The 21,463-nt window shown below is 40.1% G+C and overlaps 1 protein-coding gene across 2 annotated transcripts in view; it reads left to right on the top strand.

The window, feature by feature from the left end:
• LOC137260079 (uncharacterized) overlaps positions 1 to 5,522 on the top strand; it is a 32,257-nt gene extending 26,735 nt beyond the window's left edge. For both annotated transcript variants that reach the window (XM_067797771.1, XM_067797770.1), the window contains exon 11: positions 142 to 5,522. In XM_067797771.1, the coding sequence (XP_067653872.1) occupies positions 142 to 4,064 (3,923 nt within the window). In that variant the 3' untranslated portion in view covers positions 4,065 to 5,522. The remainder of the gene's footprint in view (positions 1 to 141) is intronic.
• Positions 5,523 to 21,463: the final 15,941 nt, after the last annotated feature.

The raw sequence follows: 21,463 nt of genomic DNA, 5'->3' as shown, positions 1-21,463 counted from the left end.
CAGTACGTGGTATTCATGGCGTTCTCACTCAGTATTCGTTCATGAGTGACTCGGATGTGATCAACAAATGAGTTGATGTGGTAAGTTGAAATATATCAAGCGGGGGTTTCAGTGGTTTAATATGCTTATCTGATTTAACAGGTACCCTGGGCCAGAAGATAAAGGATAGCGAAAAAGTGTTTGTTGAAAGTGAGAGCTTCAAGAAGGCGCAAGAAAAGCTAGACATGTTTGGTCACGTGACAATAACTGGTGGTCCGGGAGAGGGTAAAACATCCATGGCCCTGATGCTGGGAGCTGAATACAGGAAGCAGGGGTATGAGCTGGTACTGACTGAGGATCACAATAAAGTACGTTTGACTGATTATCTCCATACCGGCAAAGACGTCTGTGTCATATTTGATGACATATTTAAGACAATCAGATCACATAAGGATCTGTACGGAATTAAACATTTCTTGTACGACCTGCATGTGTACCTAGGACAGTCAGAGTCCAGGTCTGAAAGACGGTACCAGTGTCTGCAGCAAGAACCAAGAGAAGATACGAGAGAGCTCGCTCAGCCTCACGTCTGTGTTATATTCACTGCAGAAAGCAATAACCTTGAGTATGCATTGTCGAAGCTAGGACGGCAAAGTATTTTCAGTGAATCATCGAGTGTCCAAATACATTACACACAGGAGGAGAAGAAAGAATTGCGGCAGAAATACAAAAGTCCCCATACGAGTTTAGATGAGAACAAAATTACTGCCCATGAAAACACAATTGTAGGGTTTCCCCTGGCATGTAAACTGTTTTCGTGTTGTGCGGACTTTCAAGTGTATCGAGAACATTTTTTCGAAAAACCTTTGTTCTACATAACAAACCAGCTTCGTACGATTATTAGTTCACTGGATCATAAATCAGCTGCTCTCGCATTGATGACGTTATGTGAAGGTCAGCTAAGTATTAGTCAACTGGAGACTGAAGGAGTCATTCAAGGCAGTCAAATGACGCCTAAAGATGAAAAAACAGACAACCAACATAAGTCTGAAGGTCTAACTCCAAGCAGTCAAATTAAATCCGAAGTTGCTAGTCCCGACACTCAAGAGATGCTTGGAAGTGTCTTTCCAGATAGCAAAGTGAAGTATGAATGTGCCACTTCAAACAGTCAAATGAAGCCTGAAGGGGACAGGTCAAATAGTGAACCGAAGACTGAAGGTGTCAGTACAGACACCATACTAGAGTCTACAGGTGTCAGTCCAGACGAGCTAAAAAAGTCTGAAGGTGTCAGACCAGGCGGTCAACTGACGTCTGAAACTACCAGTCCTCACAGTGAAGTGGAGCCTGAAGGTGTTAGCCCAGGCACCCGACTGAAGTCTGAAACTGCAATGCCAGACAGTCAGGTAGAGCCAGTGGAAGTGGCCTGGTCAGACAGCCAAGTGAAACCAGACGCTGTGAGTGCAGACACTATGCTAGCGTCTGAAGGTGTCAGATCAGACCATCAGGTCAAACCTGAAACTCTCAGTCCCGCCAGTCAACCGAATCCTGAAACTGTCAGGCCTGGCAGTCCGCTGAAGTTTGTAGGTGTCAGTCCAGATAGTCACCTTCAGACTGATAGAGATAAATCAGACCTGGAAGCTCACCTTCAAGCAGTCACAGCTCTTGTGAGGACATTCACCAGACAAGGTGTCGCTAAGGCTGTCCGGAGCTTCTATGGTACATTTCTGACAGACGGCGAAATGGCAACATTTTCTCATTCTTTGATTTATGATGTGTGTGTTTCTGTTTTATTTAATATTGAACCAAAGTTTACTCTCGAACACTTCAGTATTACATTTCTCCTTGACCACATCCAGGAGCAGCAACCTGAGTCTGTCCCTACTTATAAACACAAGCTCTCTATTCCGTTCTCAAAGGACAACAGGAGAATACTTGTTGACAGAATGGTTGCTTCTGTCACCAGTGGTGCTTTAACTGAATACATCTGGCATCCCATATGGAAACACCCGTCTATAGCCGACGAATTTTCTCAAATGATCAAACATCTTGATGAAGTGTCTGATGATGCCAAGCATCACCTTCTGTGTCACGCTTTTGTCACTGGGAACACATATGCATTGGAACAACTTGTAAGTCAGTGTGATATCAAGAGAAGTGGTTTGAATGGCTGGACACCATTAATGTATGCAGTTGTCTTTGAACAGATGAAATATTTTGACATTCTCGTTGATAAAAAAGCTGACGTCACGCTGTGTGATGACAATGGCTACAACATCCTGCATTTGGCGTGTCTATATGGCCATGCACCCACAGCAAGACATGTAAAACATTTCGTCAGACGTAATCTTGATTCCTACGCCAAGCAGTTTCTTAATAGTCAAACAAGAACAGGCTTGACACCAGTGATGTGTGCAGTAGTATTTGGATTTGAGGGTGTGTCGGACTGTTTTATACATCCCAAGAAGAAAAGTGATAATGTAAAAACCAAGAAAATCGATTTCGGTTTAAGGGATAGCAACAACAATACCCTGCTCCATCTCGCATGTCAGCGTGATGGTAAGACCACTGTCGAAAACCTGCTCCCCGACGTAAATATAAATGACCGCGGCAAAAATGGACAAACTCCAATAATGTGTGCTGTGTTGTCTGGGAGAATGGGTGTGTTTGACATTCTCGTGTCCAAGAAAGCTGACCTTACACTGACAGATGAAGATAACAACAGTCTCCTTCATGCGGCGTGCACTGTTCATGACGTGACCATGTTGGTGCATATGAAAACAAAACTTGACGTCAACATTCAGGGAAAACACGGCTGGAGCCCAGCCATGAAGGCAGCTGTAAATGGACATAAGAAAGCCTTTGAACACCTCCTGGATCCACAGAAGGCGAATCGCCAGTCGGATGACAAGGGAAATAATCTTCTTCATCTTGCATGTCATGGAGGAAATGTCTCCATTGTGAAACATCTATTGCAGATGTTTGACATCAACGGCCGTGGAAACAACGGATGGACGCCAGTGATGTTTGCAGCTGCGAATGGTGTACACAGTGTGTTTGAACTGCTTGTATCAAAGGGGGCCGACGTACGACTTCGGGATAACTCCAACAATTCCGTGTTACATTTAGCATGTGTGGGCGGGAATAAATCCATTGTGAACACTCTGTTGGCCAAAACCGATATCAACTGTCTGGGAAACAAAGGAAGAACAGCAATAATGGTCACAGCATTGCATGCCCGACCCAACCTGTTTGAACTACTGTTGTCGAGGAAAGCTGATATCGAACGGGTTGATGACAGCAGAGACACTATCTTACACCTTGCTTGTGAGGGTGGTGACTGTTCCATTGTGAATTATCTGATACGGAAATTTGACGTCAATGCATCTGGAAGACATGGTCGGACACCAATCATGGCTGCAGCTTTGGCTGGAAAGAAAGATGTGTTCGATTTGCTTGTGAGTCAGAACGCTGACCTCACTTTGACTGATGACCACAAAGACAGTGTCCTACATCTGGCGTGTGAAGGAGGGAACAAAGCTATTGTAGAACATCTTGTGACATACTTTGAAGGGTACGTTCAAGGTCAGAAAGAGGCTGTTGTTCAGCAAACGCTCAGACTGGGTGGTACTGTAACAATCGTAAATGAGGTGAGTGGTGACTTTGACATTGACGTTAGAGGCCGAAATAATCAGACGCCACTGATGAGGGCAGTTTCTGGAAGTCACCTTGAAGTGTACAAATTCCTGGTGTCTCATAAAGCCAATCCGACTCTGATGGACAAGGATGGGCAGACTCTTCTACATCTGGCTACCAGACATGGGCAGCGTCATATGACAAAGTACATTATAAACTCTAGTAATATCAACAGCAGAGACAAGGATGGTTTGACACCTCTCATGACATCAGTTATTTGTGACAATGTGTTTGTGTTTGAAGATCTCCTAAGAAACGGTGCAGACGTGTTAATGGTCGACGGAGCAGGGAACGACGCGTCGCACCACGCTTATAAAACAGGGAACAAACTAATCAAACAAAAACTAGAGCAAATCAAACGGGCTAATGGACATTCTAAGAAAAAAAAATAGTATCGCAGTCTGAAATGAAACTCACCCGAACAACAGAGACCCATGAGGTGTCACAAGGCTGTATCGAGCTAAATCGAGTTAAAACGTGAAACATGAAAATTTAAGAACAGGGCCAAAACGCTACACAACATCCTAAGGAGATATAAACAGCGGTGCAATTTGTAATCAAACATCTAACGTGTCGGAACAGGAAATACACCGTGACGTGTCTGCGTCCGTCCTTTGAGGCCGTCAGAGGCAGAATGATATTGTCTTCATCGTGTTGTAGCCTCTGAACCCGTTTTATTCCAACTGGATTAATGATCATATTTTCGACATGACATATTCCTGAAGTGAAAGGCACTTGATGTGCCCAGAAATGCAGATAGACTGGATGGATTAACTCGATACAATTTATACCTCACTTGACAGTTATTTTGTACAACGATAGACTGGTCACCAGATCCTGCAGGAAACCATTATGGTCGCTCTTAGGAAGACATAACTTTGCTTGCTGGCCATTCCTACCCCCTTTGTATCCATCGTTCGTCAGTTTCATGGGTGATGTGCGTTGTTCGAAACATATCCCTGTTTTTCCATCAGTTCATGGGTACCCAACAGGACGGACTTGTGTATCAACTCTTTATACCTCAGCAGTCTTGGTTGCATGATCCCCAGCGAGCTGAATGTATTGACACGAACACATCGATAGGAAATAAGGTGTTAAGTGCCATCGACGGGGTAATACTCTGCTTCGAGCATGATATCACGCACAGATAAAGTGCAGTACAAATGTGTTGTGACAATACTACCACTTGACACAAGGTCATTTGAAGTATTCACAATTATGACTTATAACTCTACAGATATTGTCGGAATATATGGAAATAGTTCCTAGCGTAGCCTGCTCGTTATCTGAAAGAAAAGTTTCCAGCACAGGATATAATCTTGCTTGAATTAGCGTACATGTATATACTGACACATATTGTGTGCCTTATGATCGTAAGTAAGCAGGGTCCCTTGGATAGTGGCCTATCTTTGGTTAGTCAGACTATAAGCTTTTATAGTCTGTTCGTCAATTTATTGTTTATTTGTTTTACACGCTGACAAACTAGCTTTAAATATGTTTGATAATCTTGTTGTTACACTGTCCATCCGCGACTCTTAAACTGCACTGGACGCAACAATATCCCAGCTACATCCTTGTTGTCTGTACATAATCGAGTCCGGTCCAGACGTTCCAGTGAGCAACAGCATGAACACTGGTATACGCAGCTGGGATTCGATTACAAGTGTCGACCTAACTACCAGAACGTTTACTGTTATTATTTGTAAATTAAATGTTTCAGTCCTGACCATATGCCTGAAGTACTGTCGATGTGATGTTTGTACCAGTCACAAACCGAGAACCGAATATATTGAACACTTGTTTCTCATGTGTGTATTGAAAACATGACTCAAATAAAATCAATATTTAAAAGACAATACTGTGATAATATTGAACCGTCTGTTACAGACTTATGGACCTGTCAGTCAATTTGGAACAATAATATATCAATTGATAATAAGTCAGTATATTTTCTACACTGACATGACAAAAGGCATAACATACATTAATGACTTTTTTCAACGACACAGGAATTTGGTTTAATTCCCAAGGAATTATTCAAAAGTATTCTTTTAGTGCAGATACATGTTTTTTTACATGTCAATATTTACTAAGAATCAGCTTTGTTCAAATACATGAGATCTGTAATAAAGAAAATCATGTTATCATATTTCTAAAGTCAAGAATACTTCAAGTAGTAGATTATATTATGATATTTTGCAGATTTCCAAATTTAAGAAACAAAAACAAAAAAAAAAAAAAAACCTTAAGAGCTATAGTAAATGGGAGTTTTATCTTACCAAACACATTAATGAAATTGGTAATTGATAAATTATAGTTTGATGGCAAAATGATGTACACAAAGCAGTGACTTAAGACTTAATTTATATTTATATGTCACCAGTATTTTCATTGTGTAATGATCCAGTTGAACCTACAACACACGTGCTTAGTAATTGTCAATATGCAATGGATATTGGGACAAAATGTACTGAATGGTTTAAAGTATATATGGAAATTCACTGAAATGAAGAATATATATATATCATTTGGATTCAAATAGCCCTCTTAATACATGCTGTATAAATGTAACAACAACACGGTGAAACCTAATTCTATATGGTTTCAAAAAGAATGATCGAAATATCATGAAATTGCAAATTCATTGCGTTTTCTAATTTAAACTATGCATGTTTTCCTTTTCCTGTGTACATTGACTTATTTTAGAAATGATACAACCGACTGATTGTATATGTATATGTACTAGATATGAGGCAATGTACACATGATATATTTAAATCGACACTATTTACTCTACACTTACACTGCTTTCATTTGGATAACATACAACTGTTGTTATTGGAAATGTAACACAAAGATGGAAAAACATGAATAAAATAAATACTTATGAAGATGTGGGGCACTTATTTAGTCCTCAGGGGTCTGTACATATAAGTCTGTACACTTATTTAGTGTATTTAGTCCTCAGGGGTCAACTCTACAGAATGATATTCCGAGATTTAAAGCAGCTCCTGGCAACCTCACTATCAAAAAAAATATACTCATACAAATATACTTTATGTGAAAAAGATGTGACATCCAGGTAGGAAAAAAATAAACTTCATGACCTGGAGCCAACAATTGGTTATACACAAGTGATAGTGAAATGAAAACATATGTTTTAAAAACCGAACTTTTTGGACCATGGTCTTAGAATGGTATTAAAGCAAACTTGACCTCGTCACTATAAGGTTGGATTAATGTGACGTAAAGTCAGCTCAACTCATCTCACTTTCCCGACAATGAATGAAATGTTGTCTACCTACATATCAATTTTGGGTCCTTTCGGTTAGTATTCGGAAGAGCTAGGCAGCACCGTGTGAAGGGCTTTCTTCTAGAACTGGAACACAGTTTCTACATAGCAAGCATTCGGTATGCCTTGACCCGGGAAATAGGGAGTTTAAAATCCGCTTAACCAGAGAAAAGTTTTCCAAAACTTCAATTTTCGTGCCTGTGGAGCACTAAAAGCAGCTGCAATTGCCATTGCGAAATGATTCAAGTCCGTTTGAAGGGATTACCGTTTCACCAAAACGACTTAGGACTAATTGAAAGAGGATAATATACAAGTGAATGTTTCATGCAAGGACGTAAAGGAGTAGAGGATAATGTGGAGACTTCATACATTGTCCTGTTAGAAATTCAGCCTGGACTATTAGCGCGACGAGCTGATGGTTTCTCATGTGGGCAACGCAGTCATGAACTGAAGGCTGTGAAAGTGAGTGAGTGAGTTAATATTTAACGTCACATCGGCAATATTGCAGCCATATCGTGACGAGAACATACATGACAAAAAAGAATATATATGCATATTATGAACACCCTGTCTACGAAGGACAGTAAAACCACTAGACTATCACAGTTAATATTAAAACTAGTGTGGAAACTTATAAAAATATAACAGTATCATTATTTGGACAATACAATATAAAAACAGGCCATAGATCGCCAACAACAGAGGGTAGATCACCATACCAGGGACCATGGGGACTTACAGTACCTCTGCTACCTGCATGGTCCCTGGCTGGATTTACACCATCCCCTCAGCTGTTGGCGACTGTATGCTAGATTAGCCACAAATTAAAATGACACATATTCTACGATTAAAAAAGTGAAAGATTGAATCTGACTTAAATCGTTTTGGGACTAACGTACCCTCTCAGGAGGACAATAATTTTACGGTACTTCAACCCCCTTCGAGGATACAGCCACTAACAATCTCAGTTGCTAATTCAACTTCCAATCATAAAATACTTATTTATTTACATGTCAGTCAATAAATTCAATTCTTTTAAAAATGCAATAATTAAATGAGAACTTACATTACTAAAAAGGTCCTTCATAGTTCTTGATTTAAAATAATTGTCCCTTGTGATGGAATATTCAACACAGTCAAGCAAAACATGCTTGACCGTGATTATTTCATCACAAGGGATGCAGAACGGAGGATCCTCACCTTTCAATAGATATTCATGGGTATACCTAGTGTGGCCAATACGACATCGTGGTATAATGACCTCTTCAAATCTGGACCGACATCCCAAGTAGGTGTAACCAACAAATGGTTTTATTGCATGTAATTTATTGATACCTACTTGGGTGTCCCACTTCTTCTGTATGAGATCACGAATGTAAGATCTAATGGTGGCTTTATAATCACTGTAAGGAATAAGAAGTGGTGATACAGATTTGTTGAGCGCTGCTTTAGCAGCAAGGTCAGCCAATGTGTTACCAGAGATTCCAACATGGCTGGGTAACCAACAGAAGACGATGTCGTATTGGCCAGTTGCAAGATCATTATGCAATTCAATAATTTCTATTAAAAGTGGATGTTTACATGCTAGGTTTTTAATAGCCTGAAGGCAAGAAAGAGAGTCTGAATAGATTATGTACTGTCTATGTTTAGGGTGTCTTTGTATGTATTTAAGAGCATTAATATGGCGTTAGCTTCAGCTGTAAAAATAGAACTATTGTCTGGTAATCTAGAAGATATTGTTCTGGATCCAATGACAGTAGCACAAGCCACTGCGCCACCGCCCTTAGACCCATCTGTAAATAAGGATTTATAACCGCAATATTTATGTTTCAACTGATTATATTCTTGTTTGTATTGTAGTTCATTAGTTTCTGATTTTTTAAATGTACTTAATGTTAGGTCAACTTGTGGCCTAACCAATTGCCAAGGAGGAGAAGAAAGAAGACGGGAAGGAGCTATGTTTTCCAGCTCAATGCCGGCCGAAGAAAGAAAGGGTTTGATTCTGTGTCCGAGAGGTGGAACAAGAGAACACTTTTTGTTGTATAAATCCTCGTAGAGAGGATTGAAAACACAGTTATATGCCGGGTTAGATTTGTTAGAGTATAGTTTTGTAGCATATTGTAAAGATAATTTTATACGTCGCTGAGTGAGAGATGGCTCATCTGCCTCGACATAGAGACTGTCAACGGGAGAAGTTCGAAAAGATCCAAGACATAATCTTAGACCTTGATGATGGATAGAATCTAACATTTTGAGACTGCTTTTACAGGCTCCACCATATACAATGGAACCATAGTCAAGTTTGGAGCGAATGAGCGATCTGTATAAGTGAAGTAGGGTGGTTTGATCGCCTCCCCATTCTGAATTTGAAACAACTTTTAACAAGTCGAGTGCCTTCAAACATTTAACTTTAAGGGATTTAATATGTGGCAAGAACGTCAAGTGGGAGTCAAATATAAGACCCAGAAACTTGGCCTCTTTAACAACTTTAATAGGTGTGCCGTTTAGATACAGTTCAGGGTCCTTATGTGGTTTGTATTTACGGCAGAAATGTATACAGTTAGTTTTTGACTTAGAAAATTTAAAGCCGTTTTCCAAACACCATTTATTTATCTTGTTCAGACACAACTGCATTTGCCGTTCAATAGTATGCATGTTTTTACCTCGACATGAAATGTTAAAATCATCCACAAAAAGTGATCCATCAATTGAATCGTTTAAAACCTTTGATAAACTGTTTATCTTGATGCTAAAATGTGTAACAGACAAAATACTGCCTTGTGGTACACCCTGATCCTGACTGTAATGATCAGACAGGGTAGAACCCACACGGACTTGAAATTGTCTATCATTTAAAAAGTTGGCTATAAATTGAGGCAATCGGCCTCGCAATCCGAAGTCATGTAAATCTTTTAAAATCCCATGTTTCCAAGTGGTGTCATATGCTTTTTCTAGATCAAAAAAGATCGACACTGCATGTTGTTTATTAATTATGGCATTCTTAACAAAAGATTCTAAACGCACTAAGTGATCGACTGTACTTCTGTTTTTACGGAAACCACACTGAATATCTGTTATTAGGTTATTTGTTTCCAAGTACCAAACAAGTCGATTATTTATGATGCGTTCCATGGTCTTGCAAACACAGCTAGTAAGTGAAATTGGCCTATAATTGGAAGGATCCGTATGATCACGTCCAGGTTTAGGAAGGGGAACAACGATAGCATCACGCCATGACGAAGGAAATTGTCCAGATGTCCAAATATTATCAAAAATATGTAACAGCGTCTCTAAGCATGTATCTGGCAAGTGCTTCAGGAGTTGATAATGTATGTTATCAGTTCCTGAAGCAGTATCATGAGCCTGATCAAGAGCAGTATGAAGCTCATGTAACGAAAAAGTTTCATTATAGTCTTCCCCATTATCTGAATTAAAGTTAATAGTTTTCTTTTCTTGCTGTTTTTGATGTGTTTGGAACTTAGGTTCATAATTTGACGAGGAAGAATGTTTTGCCAAAGTTTCACCAAGTTTATTAGCAATATCGGTTTCATTAGTTAATAACTGGTTTCCATCTTTAAGGTGGTGAATACTAGATTTGGAGCCCTTACCTTTGATTTTTTGGATCATATTCCAGACTTTAGATATTGGTGTACGTGAATTAATGTTTGATACATATCGTTGCCAAGATTGGCGTTTGCTTTGTTTAAAAGTACGCCGTGCTTTAGCATTTACAATCTTAAATTTATTCAAATTATGCACCATGGGGTGTCGACGGAAATAGTGTTCTGCCTTTTTCCGTTCCTTTCTAGCTTGTTTACATTGATCATTGAACCATGGTTTACGAATATGTGGAACTGCAGAGGACTTTGGTATACACTCATGAGCAATAACATTCATTTCATCACAAAAATGTTGAATAGCATCAGGAACATTATCAAAAAGTTCAGGTTTAAGCCTGTCAACACACAGAGTTTCATATAAATGCCAGTTAGCCTTTTTGAAGTTCCATCTTGATGATGGAGGAACATCAGATGGATTCACAGGTTTTAGTAATGTTGGGAAATGGTCACTCCCACAGAGGTCATCATGAACTGACCATTCAAATTCATTTAGAAGGCTTGAATCACAAACTGATAAATCAAGGGCAGAATATGTTCCTGTGCCAGGATGTAGATATGTGTTCGACCCATCATTGAAAATACATAAATCATTTTCGGAACAGAACTCCTCTAGTATTTTACCTTTAGCATTTGTAGTTGTACCACCCCAGAGTGGGTTGTGGCCATTTACGTCTCCCATAATAACACAGGGTTTCGGGAGTTGGTTATACAAATTTTGAAGTTCGGTCTTCTGAAGTGTTGAAGACGGTGAGATATATAAAGAGCATAGTGTGAGTGCAACGTGTAAAGTAAGTCTCACGGCAACAGCTTGGAGACCAGTATTAAGAATAATAGGGCTCTGAATAATATTCTGGTTTATAAGGATAGAAGCTCCTCCAGTGGCCCTCTCGCCCGGGGGTGAAAAAGAATGGTAAGCATTGAAATGGCGTAGGTCAAAAGTATCCGTCTGCTTTAAATATGTCTCCTGCAGACAGACTGCTGATGGAATAAAGTCCTGGATCAATAGCTGTAAATCATTGCAATTATTTTTCAGCCCTCTGCAGTTCCACTGTATGATGTTATAAGAAGAAACTATCTTTTGGGGGGATTTATTGGGGATCTACCCCGCACCTTTTTGGAGGGCGACAGGCTATGTGCCCTGGGATGGAAGTTTTCTGACACTTCCATGGCCTCAAGCGATCCGTATTTATTAAATAATTTTACAGGATTTTCTGAACCCTTCTGGGGTCTGCCACTCTTTTTTGAAGATTCTGTTCTTGAGTCAGTTTTACTTTGAACAATATTCTTCGAGCTTGTTTTTGATCGTGATTTGTGAGTTGGCTGAGACAAAGATTGTTCTCCAGATACAGATGAAGTCTGACTACAGGACTGTGACCCGGCTTTAGATACCACCTGAGCGTTGACAGAAGATGTCAAGGTTTGAGTAGACTGTTCGGGTGCAACGAACTGAGCATTATTTGTTTTAACCCACGTCAAATCTGTCTGGCAATGTATCGACGAGGTAGTTACTTTTGAGGTATATTCAGGAGTTCTTACAACTGATGCAAATGATTCAGTATGTGCTGCAGATTCCACAAGTTTCTTTGCGTCAGAAAAGCTGACGTTCTGGGTGAATTTAATTTTATTGATCTCCATTTGTTTTTTCCAGACTGGACACTCTTTGGCGAAAGACGAATGATTTCCCGAACAATTTGTACACTTTTTATGGTCACTGTTACAGTCTTCTGTGACATGAGTATTCTCACTACAGTGGGCGCATGTAATGGGCTTGGTACAAGTGTTAACACCGTGCCCATACCTTTGACATCTAAAACATCTCAAAGGATTTGGGATGTACACGTCAACTGAAAGACTACAATAACCTGCTTTAACAGACTTCGGAGGATTTGGCGATGAGAAGGAGAACAGATAAGTATTTGTTTGGACCGTTTCATTGTTTCTGCGGATCGTGAATCTTTTAACATAAATCACTCCCTGATCTTTCATCTCAGAAGCAATATCTAACTCTGACATATCAGCAAACAATCCATCTCTGTCTCTGATTATGCCTTTACTGGTATTCAGAGTCCTGTGGGCAGTGATAGAGACGGGAATTCCAACAAATACTTCTGTTGACATGAGGTTCTTTGCTTGCTGTTTTCTGTTGCATTCAACCAGCAGGGAGCCTGAACGCAAGCTGTCTAACGTTTTTAACCTCACCTGCAATGCCATGTATACCCTTGGAAATGGCGAAAGGGTTAAGTTTCATTGGCGTCTTGTCTACAGTTTCTAGAACTAAAAATCGTGGCCAATAGTTGATTGAGTTGGAAGGTCGTTGGTCGTCATCATCGTTGTCAAGTTGACGTTTATTGCGTTTTTGGGGGGTTTGGTATTCCATAGGTAGTATATATGTTTCATCATCCGAGCTCCCCACCCACAACGGAGTATCACAAAGGACAATGCTAAATACAAGCAGGTCTCTAACTTGCAGCACCAAGGATACTCAGATGATATACTCCAGCAGAAAAACCAAAAGATTAATTCTTCCACCAGATTGGCCCATGAGCCACCGCCTTCTGGGCATAAGACTCTAGGCAGAATTCATGTAAACAAAATTCAAGTCAAATAATATTCTGAACAAAGGGTGCCAAGACTAAAGTTTAAACAATTCCAAATCAAATTTTGTGCAATTACATATTATCTATGCACAGGGCTTGGCATGACCAGCCGATTGGTTGAACCGGGCCCATTCAACCACCCGTCTAGGTGAAGTCAGGGCCAAAGTGGTGTATTGGGCATTAGGAACACTGGTCCTGCTCCCATGCCCTCAACCACCAGGATCCCCTCCTCCACCGACACAGGGCCGCAACCCACGGCAAACGGGTTGGTGGACCAAATATCCCCCCGGGTCCACTACGGGGGTGTTGGCGAGCTCTTGGCGTTACCCAGCACCCACCAAGAGGAGGTGGCTCGCCACGGGTGCCAAAGGCTGTGAAAAATCACATGAGGACATATCACCAGAAGGCGGAGGCAGAAAGTTGTCTTAGTGAGATCGCTAGCGATCTTCAGAATTTGAAATGATGGTTACTAATTGTATGAATGTTCTGTCCGTTTTTCTCTGATTCCACTGAGAGAGTTGTGGTCTTATCGGCTTTCCTGTGTAGAGTTGTACAGTTTCTCGGATTTCAAAATAGCATTCATAATTTCATATTTATGCTATTCTGGGTAGCGAACACGACCCCGTATGTCTGCGCACGTGTAAAAACAATGAGTGTAAAGAGTGAATCCACTTGGGTGGTCACGACATATCGGCCTAGAGGCGATATCATGCATGTCATAAAAAGTCAAACAGTGACCACAAACTTTCCAAAGGCATTTACGTTTCCGTGGAAAATCCCATTCAGAACAATCTTGGACAAGCAGTGAAGAGAAGTTCAGATACCGTAGACTGTAAAAAGAAGATAGTCAGACAAAGTGTAAAGCAGGTTTTGATGGATAAAAAATTCAACAGAGTGAGGAAAGGCATGTTCATACTCCCTCAAACATTGGTTCCGTGTAAATATTTATGACTACCTCATTGTGATTATCTTCCATCGACATGTTTCCGTCCAATATAAAGTTCCATATAATACTTATGTAACCATTATTTTCCCGCTTCTCAGACATGTAGGTTCCACGTAGTATATTGCTGGCGATCAATAGCCCATTAAAAAAGTGTATTGTATTGTCCTAATTTGAAACTCATACTAATTTAAATGTTACTGAGATAGTCTAATTAGTTTGTTCGAGTTTATTCCCAAGTGGGAATAAGTCCCCAGAAAGACACAATAAACCCTGAAACAATTATGACAACAGTATAATAACAAACTTGAGCATGTGAGCAGAACATAATTTTACATGTATATGTATGTCATGAACTAAATTATTTCAATAAGTTTGTTGAAACTTCATTTATACACGCGATCTATTTGTTTCAATATATGTCCAAAGTGCACCGAAATTCTATCCCCTTTGTCTGTGTAATGTATTCAGCACACATTCGATGTATCCCCTCTTATCATAAACCCCCTCCCGAACTCTCAAGTGCTATCAATATATGACAATTAACACCTCCCTACGTCGGCGAATCTTATCTATGTACATGTGCATGGGCCAGCGACCTTGCACGGTGTGACGTAATGACTCTGTGTATCAAAACCTGACTCATATGTTCAGTCAGGAGACTCTCCAGCGAGACCAAGGAGACCACTGGAAACGAGAAGTGGACGGATTGTGCGTTTAGTCTTGGTGTCGGGCAAGGTCGTCGCCCCACCTACGACTACGTCAACGATGAAGAATCGCCGTCGGACTTCTGAATGTGTGTAAGTGACAGAGCGGGTCTCCACATCGGGATCATTGGCCACTTGGTCCCGATATGCGTTCTGTCCCATGTTCACCACTGTGTATACCATTTCGACCGTCATTCAACCAGACAATAATACACCATGGTTTCTGCTGTCTTCATCTCTAACACCGACTCTTGTCTTCCCTGTCTCTTCCACCATTCTGAACTAACATCCGAGAGCGACTACCACGGACGCTCTTGGACATTACGAAACCGTTGATTAAATGTTTACTTATTGCCTGTTACAGAGCAATTTGAAGAGTATGGCAGAAATGGTAAATCTCAATTTGGTCATGCATTATTTCAAGGATACGAACATATGTGTCGTTAGTGAAAAGAGTTTACAATTATGACCAGTGTTATGAATGTCAAAGTGATGACCATATTTATACAACGTTGTCATATTTGCCCACCTTTGTCATATTTACACACCTTTGCCATGTTTACTCGTTTTTGTCATATTTACACACCTTTGTCATATTTGCTCAAGCTCTTGGACACATACATAGTCAGTACATTACATGAATGTTGATACAACCTACACGTCTGAGCGCCCACCACATTATGGGTGCATTAAAACAATACCTAAACATAGTGATAACAACGATTTCACTTTGTCAATAGCAGGGGCGATAACTCATGACATGGCTTAGACAATCTCATAAATGGTAACAGCGGTCATAGCCACATAGCATACAATATTTACCTTAGAACGTTAACATGAGATGATGATTCTGTGTTAGAATGACATATATACGCATGACCCAACGAGTACAGTACGGAACATTACATAAACTGTGTAGGCACCCGTGGCGAGCCACCTCCTCGTGGTGAGTGCTGGGTAACGCCAAGAGCTCGCCGACACCCCCGTTGTGGACCCGGGGGGATATTTGGTCCACCAAATGGGTTGCGGCCCTGTGTCGGCGGAGGAGGGGATCCTGATGGTTGAGGGCAATAGGGACCTGCAATCCTGCTCCTGTTGCTCAATACACCACTTTGGCCCTGACTTCGCCTAGACGGGTGGTCGAATGGGCCCGGTTCGACCAATCGGCTGGTCATGCCAAGCCCTGAGTATGTATATTCTAATGCATAAATTTCCGAAACTTTTTAAAGTTTCTCAAATGTCTTGGCTAAATCTTTATATATTTCAATTTCAAACGAATCACTTCAATTTTGTGTTATAATTTGCCTAGAGTCTTATGTCCAGAAGGCGGTGGCTCATGGGCCAATCTGGTGGAGTAATTACTTTGTGATTATTCTACTTGAGTATATCATCCAAGTATCCTTGGTGCTGCAAGCTGGAGATCCGCTTGCTTTAGCATTGTCCTTGTGATACTCCATGGCGGGTGGGGAGCTCAGATGATGAAACTATACACTACAACATGGACCTTGAAACCCCTTTAAAAAAGAAACGTCAACTCGATACTGATCAAAGTACAACTGAAAGTTGCAGGACATCCAAAGAAACAGACTACCGGCCACGATGTCTGGTTATTGAATCTCCAGACAAACAACCAATCAAATTGAACCCGTTTATTGTTTCTAAAGCAGTTTATGGTATAGCTGGTGATGTCAAAAACATCAAAAGACTGAGATCTGGATCGTTGCTCATAGAGTGCAGCAAACGACAACAAGCAAACAACCTGCTTTCAACAGATAGTTTAGCTGGATCTCCTGTTAAAGTGTCTATCCACCGGACCCTCAATTCAAGTAAAGGTATTGTTAGGGATAGGGATCATCTTTTGGAGGACATGACAGACCTTGACATCATGTGCGAACTTAAAGATCAAGGTGTCACGTCCGTTAAACGATTCACTCGACGTCAGAACTCAACAGTAATTCCAACGCATACGTACCTGTTCTCATTTGTATCTCCAACTGCACCAAAATCTATCAAAGCAGGGTATTGTAATCTGCAAGTAGAACAGTACATCCCAAACCGCGGAGGGCAATCCCACGTGACAGAAGATTGTGAAAGCAACTATAAAAAATGCGTCAACTGTTTTGGGAAACATTCGTCATCATCAAAAGAGTGCCCAGTGTGGAAGAGGGAAATGGAGGTGAATAAATTAAGGCACACTCAAAACATTAGCTATGCTGAAGCGAAGAAACTCGTCCCATCCTTTGATCAAAGTGCTTCTTATGCTTCAGTTACCAAACGACCAACTCCTACTACAGCCTCTGTTGAATGTCAGACAGAAATGACATGAACAAAATCAGCCTCACCTGAACTGGTTCCAAATGAAGACCTTGTACAACGAGGAGAATTAGCTACACAGACTGACTCGCTACCAGTTACATTGATTGCATCTCAATCTCGGTCTGTGTCTTCTTTACCAAACGGTTCTACATGCCCTATGACTCAATCGGATAAAACAAACACTAACAGTGAAAATGCTTCTTTGAAACACAAAACAGGCTCGGGTTCGTCCAAAAAAATAAACGAAGCTCTGGCTAAACAAACTGTCAAAGGAAATCAAAAGTTAAACAGAATCAATCAAAGTGAAAGGCTGGCTAAAGGTTCAACAGATGAGATTCAGCTTTATAATAAGTTTGGATCCCTTGAGGACATGGATGTGTCCGACCATGGCAATGGTGGTGGGACACATAGCTTGTCACCGTCAAGGAAGGCGCGGGGTAGATCTCCTGTACATCCTCCTCGGAAGAAATAATGTCTTCGTCTATAATTCAGTGGAATTGTAGAGGACTCAGAACTAATTTTAATGACTTACAACTGTTAATCCAGGATCTTAATCCGTCAATATTCTGCATTCAAGAAACCTAGTTAAGCAGACGGATAATTTTGATCTACCTCATTTTAACGCATATCATTATTTTTCTCCCCCAGGCGACAGGGCCACTGGTGGATCATCTATCCTGGTGAGGAATAATGTTATTCATAGTCAAGTCACGCTCAAAACAAATCTCCAAGCCGTGGCAGTGCGACTTACATTACAAGTTGCATTTACCCTTTGTTCATTGTATCTTCCACCATCTTCTGCTGTTCAGTTAAGTGATTTGCAAGCTCTTTATGATCAACTACCTAAACCTTGTTTGATCATGGGTGATTTAAATGGCCACAACCCACTCTGGGGTGGTGCTAATACAAACACCAAAGGAAAATTATTGGAGGATTTCATCTCAAATAATCATCTATGCATTTATAATGATGGTTCAAAGACATATTTACATCCTGGCACGGGAACATATTCAGCTCTCGATTTATCAATGACTGATTCCACCCTATTTAGTGAATTTGAGTGGTCAGTCCATGGTGACCTCTGTGGAAGTGACCACTTCCCAACAATATTAAAACCTGCCAACCCATCTGATGTTCCGCCATCATTACTATGGAATTTAAGAAAGGCCAACTGGGCTTTATATGAAACCCTGTGTGCTGACAAACTTAGACCAAACTGTTTTCTTAATGTTCCCGATGCTATAAATGATTTCTCTGACATACTAAACACCATTGCTGATGAGTGTATCCCAAAGTCCTCTACAATTTCACACATAAGGAAACCATGGTTTAACTCTGATTGCAAACAAGCTAGGAAGGCACGGAAAAAGGCCGAGCATTATTTCCGTCATCACCCTATGGTTCATAATTTGAACAAATTTAAAATCCAAAATGCTAAAGCTCGCCGTACTTTCAAGCAAAGTAAACGTAAATCCTGGCAAAACTATGTATCTACTATCAATTCCCGCACGCCTATATCTAAGGTATGGAATATGATCCAGAAAATCAAAGGTAAGGGCTCTAGATCTAGTGTTCACCATCTCAAAGATGGAAACCAGTTATTAACTAATAAAGCAGATATAGCCAATAAACTTGGAGAAACACTGGCACAACATTCTTCTTCCTCGAATTATGTACCTCAATTCCAAAAGTATCAAAAACAGCAAGAAAAGAAAGCTATCAATTTTACTTCAGGTAACGGGGAAGATTACAACGAGGTATTTTCGATTCATGAGCTCCATACTGCTCCTGACCAGGCCCATGATACTGCTACAGGAGCTGATAACATCCATTATCAACTTCTGAAACATTTACCGGAATCATGTTTAGACACCCTTTTACATATATTTGATGATATCTGGACATCTGGAAAGTTTCCTTCATCATGGCATGAGGCTATAGTTACCCCAATCCCTAAACCTGGACGTGATCACACGGACCCTTCGAACTATCGGCCTATATCGCTAACGAGCTGTGTTTGCAAAACCATGGAGCGCATGAATAATACTCGACTTACTTGGTACTTGGAAACAAATGACCTAATTACAGATATTCAGTGTGGTTTCCGTAAAAACAGGAGTACCGTTCATCACTTAGTGCGTTTGGAATCATTTGTTAAAAACGCACTAATTAATAAACAACACGCTGTGTCTATCTTTTTTGATCTTGAAAAAGCATATGACACAACCTGGAAAAATGGCATTTTAAGAGATTTACATGACTTCGGCTTGCGGGGTCGTTTGCCTGAATTTATATCCAACTTTTTTAATAACAGTCAATTCCAGGTCCGCGTGGGTTCTACCCTGTCTGATCATTACAATCAGGATCAGGATGTTCCACAAGGCAGTATTTTGTCTGTCACTCTTTTCAGTATCAAGATCAACAGTTTATCTAAAGTTTTAAACGATTTAATAGATGGATCGTCATTTGTGGATGATTTTAATATTTCTTGTCGTTGTAAAAATATGCATACTATTGAACGGCAACTACAACTGTGTTTAAACAAGATAGATAAATGGTGTCTTGAAAACGGCTTTAAATTTTCTAAATCAAAAATCAATGTATACACTTCTGTCGTAAATACAAACCCCATAAAGTCCCTGAACTATTTCTAAGTGGCACCCCAATCAAAGTTCTTAAGGAAGCCAAATTATTGGGACTTATTTTCAAGGACGGTGGCGCTGTGGCTTGTGCCACTGTTATTGGATCCAGAACAATATCTTCTACATTACCAGATAATAGTTCTATTTTTACAGCAGAAGCTAACGCCATATTAATGCTCTTAAATACATACAAAGACACCCTAAACATAGACAGTACATAATCTATTCCGACTCTCTTTCCTGCCTTCAGGCTATTAAAAATATTTCTTGTAAACATCCACTTTTAATTGAAATTATTGAATTGTACAATAACCTTGCTACTGGCCAGTGCGACATCGTCCTTTGTTGGTTACCTTGTCACGTTGGCATTTCTGGTAACACAATGGCCGATCTTGCTGCTAAGGCAGCACTCAACAAATGTGTGACTCCACTTCTTATTCCATATTCAGATTATAAATCTACAATAAGATCTTATATCCGTGATCTGATGCAGAAGAAGTGGGATACCCAGGTAGGTATAAATAAATTACATGAAATAAAACCTGATATTGGTTATACTTACTTGGGTTGTCAGTCCAGATTTGAGGAGGTCATTATGCGACGATGTCGTATTGGCCATACGAGGTATACTCACGACTATCTATTAAAAGGTGAAGATCCTCTGTTTTGTATCCCTTGTGATGAAAGAATCACAGTCAAGCATGTTTTGCTTGACTGTGTTGAATATTCCATCACAAGGGATAAATATTTTACTTAACAAAATTTGAAGGATCTTTTTAATAATGTTAGCTGTCATTTAACTATTGCATTTTTAAAAGACTTAGATTTACTAAATGCATTGTAAATAGATAAATATGTTATGCTTGGAAGTTTGAATTCGTAACTGAGAGTGTTAGTGGCTGTATTCTCGAGTGGGGTTAAAGCACCGTAAAATTATTGTCCTCCTGAGAGGGTACGTAAGTCCCCAAACATTTGAAGTCAAATTTAGTCTTCCATATTTTTAGCCTTAGTATTTCTGTCATTTTAATTTGTGGCTAATCTTGCATACAATCACCAGCAGCTGAGGGGATGGTGTAAATCCAGCTAGGGACCATGCAGGTAGCAGAAGTACTGTAAGTCCCCATGGCCCCTAGTATGGTGATCTACCTTCAGTTGTTGGTGATCTATATAGCCTGTTTTTATATTGTATTGTCTGAATAGGGATATTAGTTTTATCTTCTCACGTTAGTTTTATTTCTTATTGTGATATTCTAGTTGTTTTACTGTCCTTCGTCGACAGGTTTTTATCATATACTTAGATTCCTTTTTTAAGAATGCTCTCGTCACGATATGGCTGCAATATTGCCGATGTGGCGTTAAATATTAACTCTCTCACTCACTCACTCAGAAACTGTGTATGGCACGGAGGCCCGTGTTCATGACTGGCTCTCGTAGCAGAGGACTGATTTATTCACGGTGTATACTGGAAATAAGGTAGATTGTGAAAAGAAACAAAACGATTGGGTGTAAAATATCCATACGGACATAATGATATTAAAGATATTCGTACACAATAAAAGCTTAGATTGAGATTTGCCATTACTTGTGCATAATAAGGTAATAATACTTGGACAATATTCATACTCACAATGACTCGTTTTCATGTTATTTAATGTGGTATATATTTCCCATGAT

Source organism: Haliotis asinina, chromosome 13 (genome assembly GCF_037392515.1).
Source record: "Haliotis asinina isolate JCU_RB_2024 chromosome 13, JCU_Hal_asi_v2, whole genome shotgun sequence".
NCBI classification, from domain to species: Eukaryota; Metazoa; Mollusca; class Gastropoda; order Lepetellida; family Haliotidae; genus Haliotis; species Haliotis asinina.
This window is presented reverse-complemented; position numbering and strand designations above follow the sequence as displayed.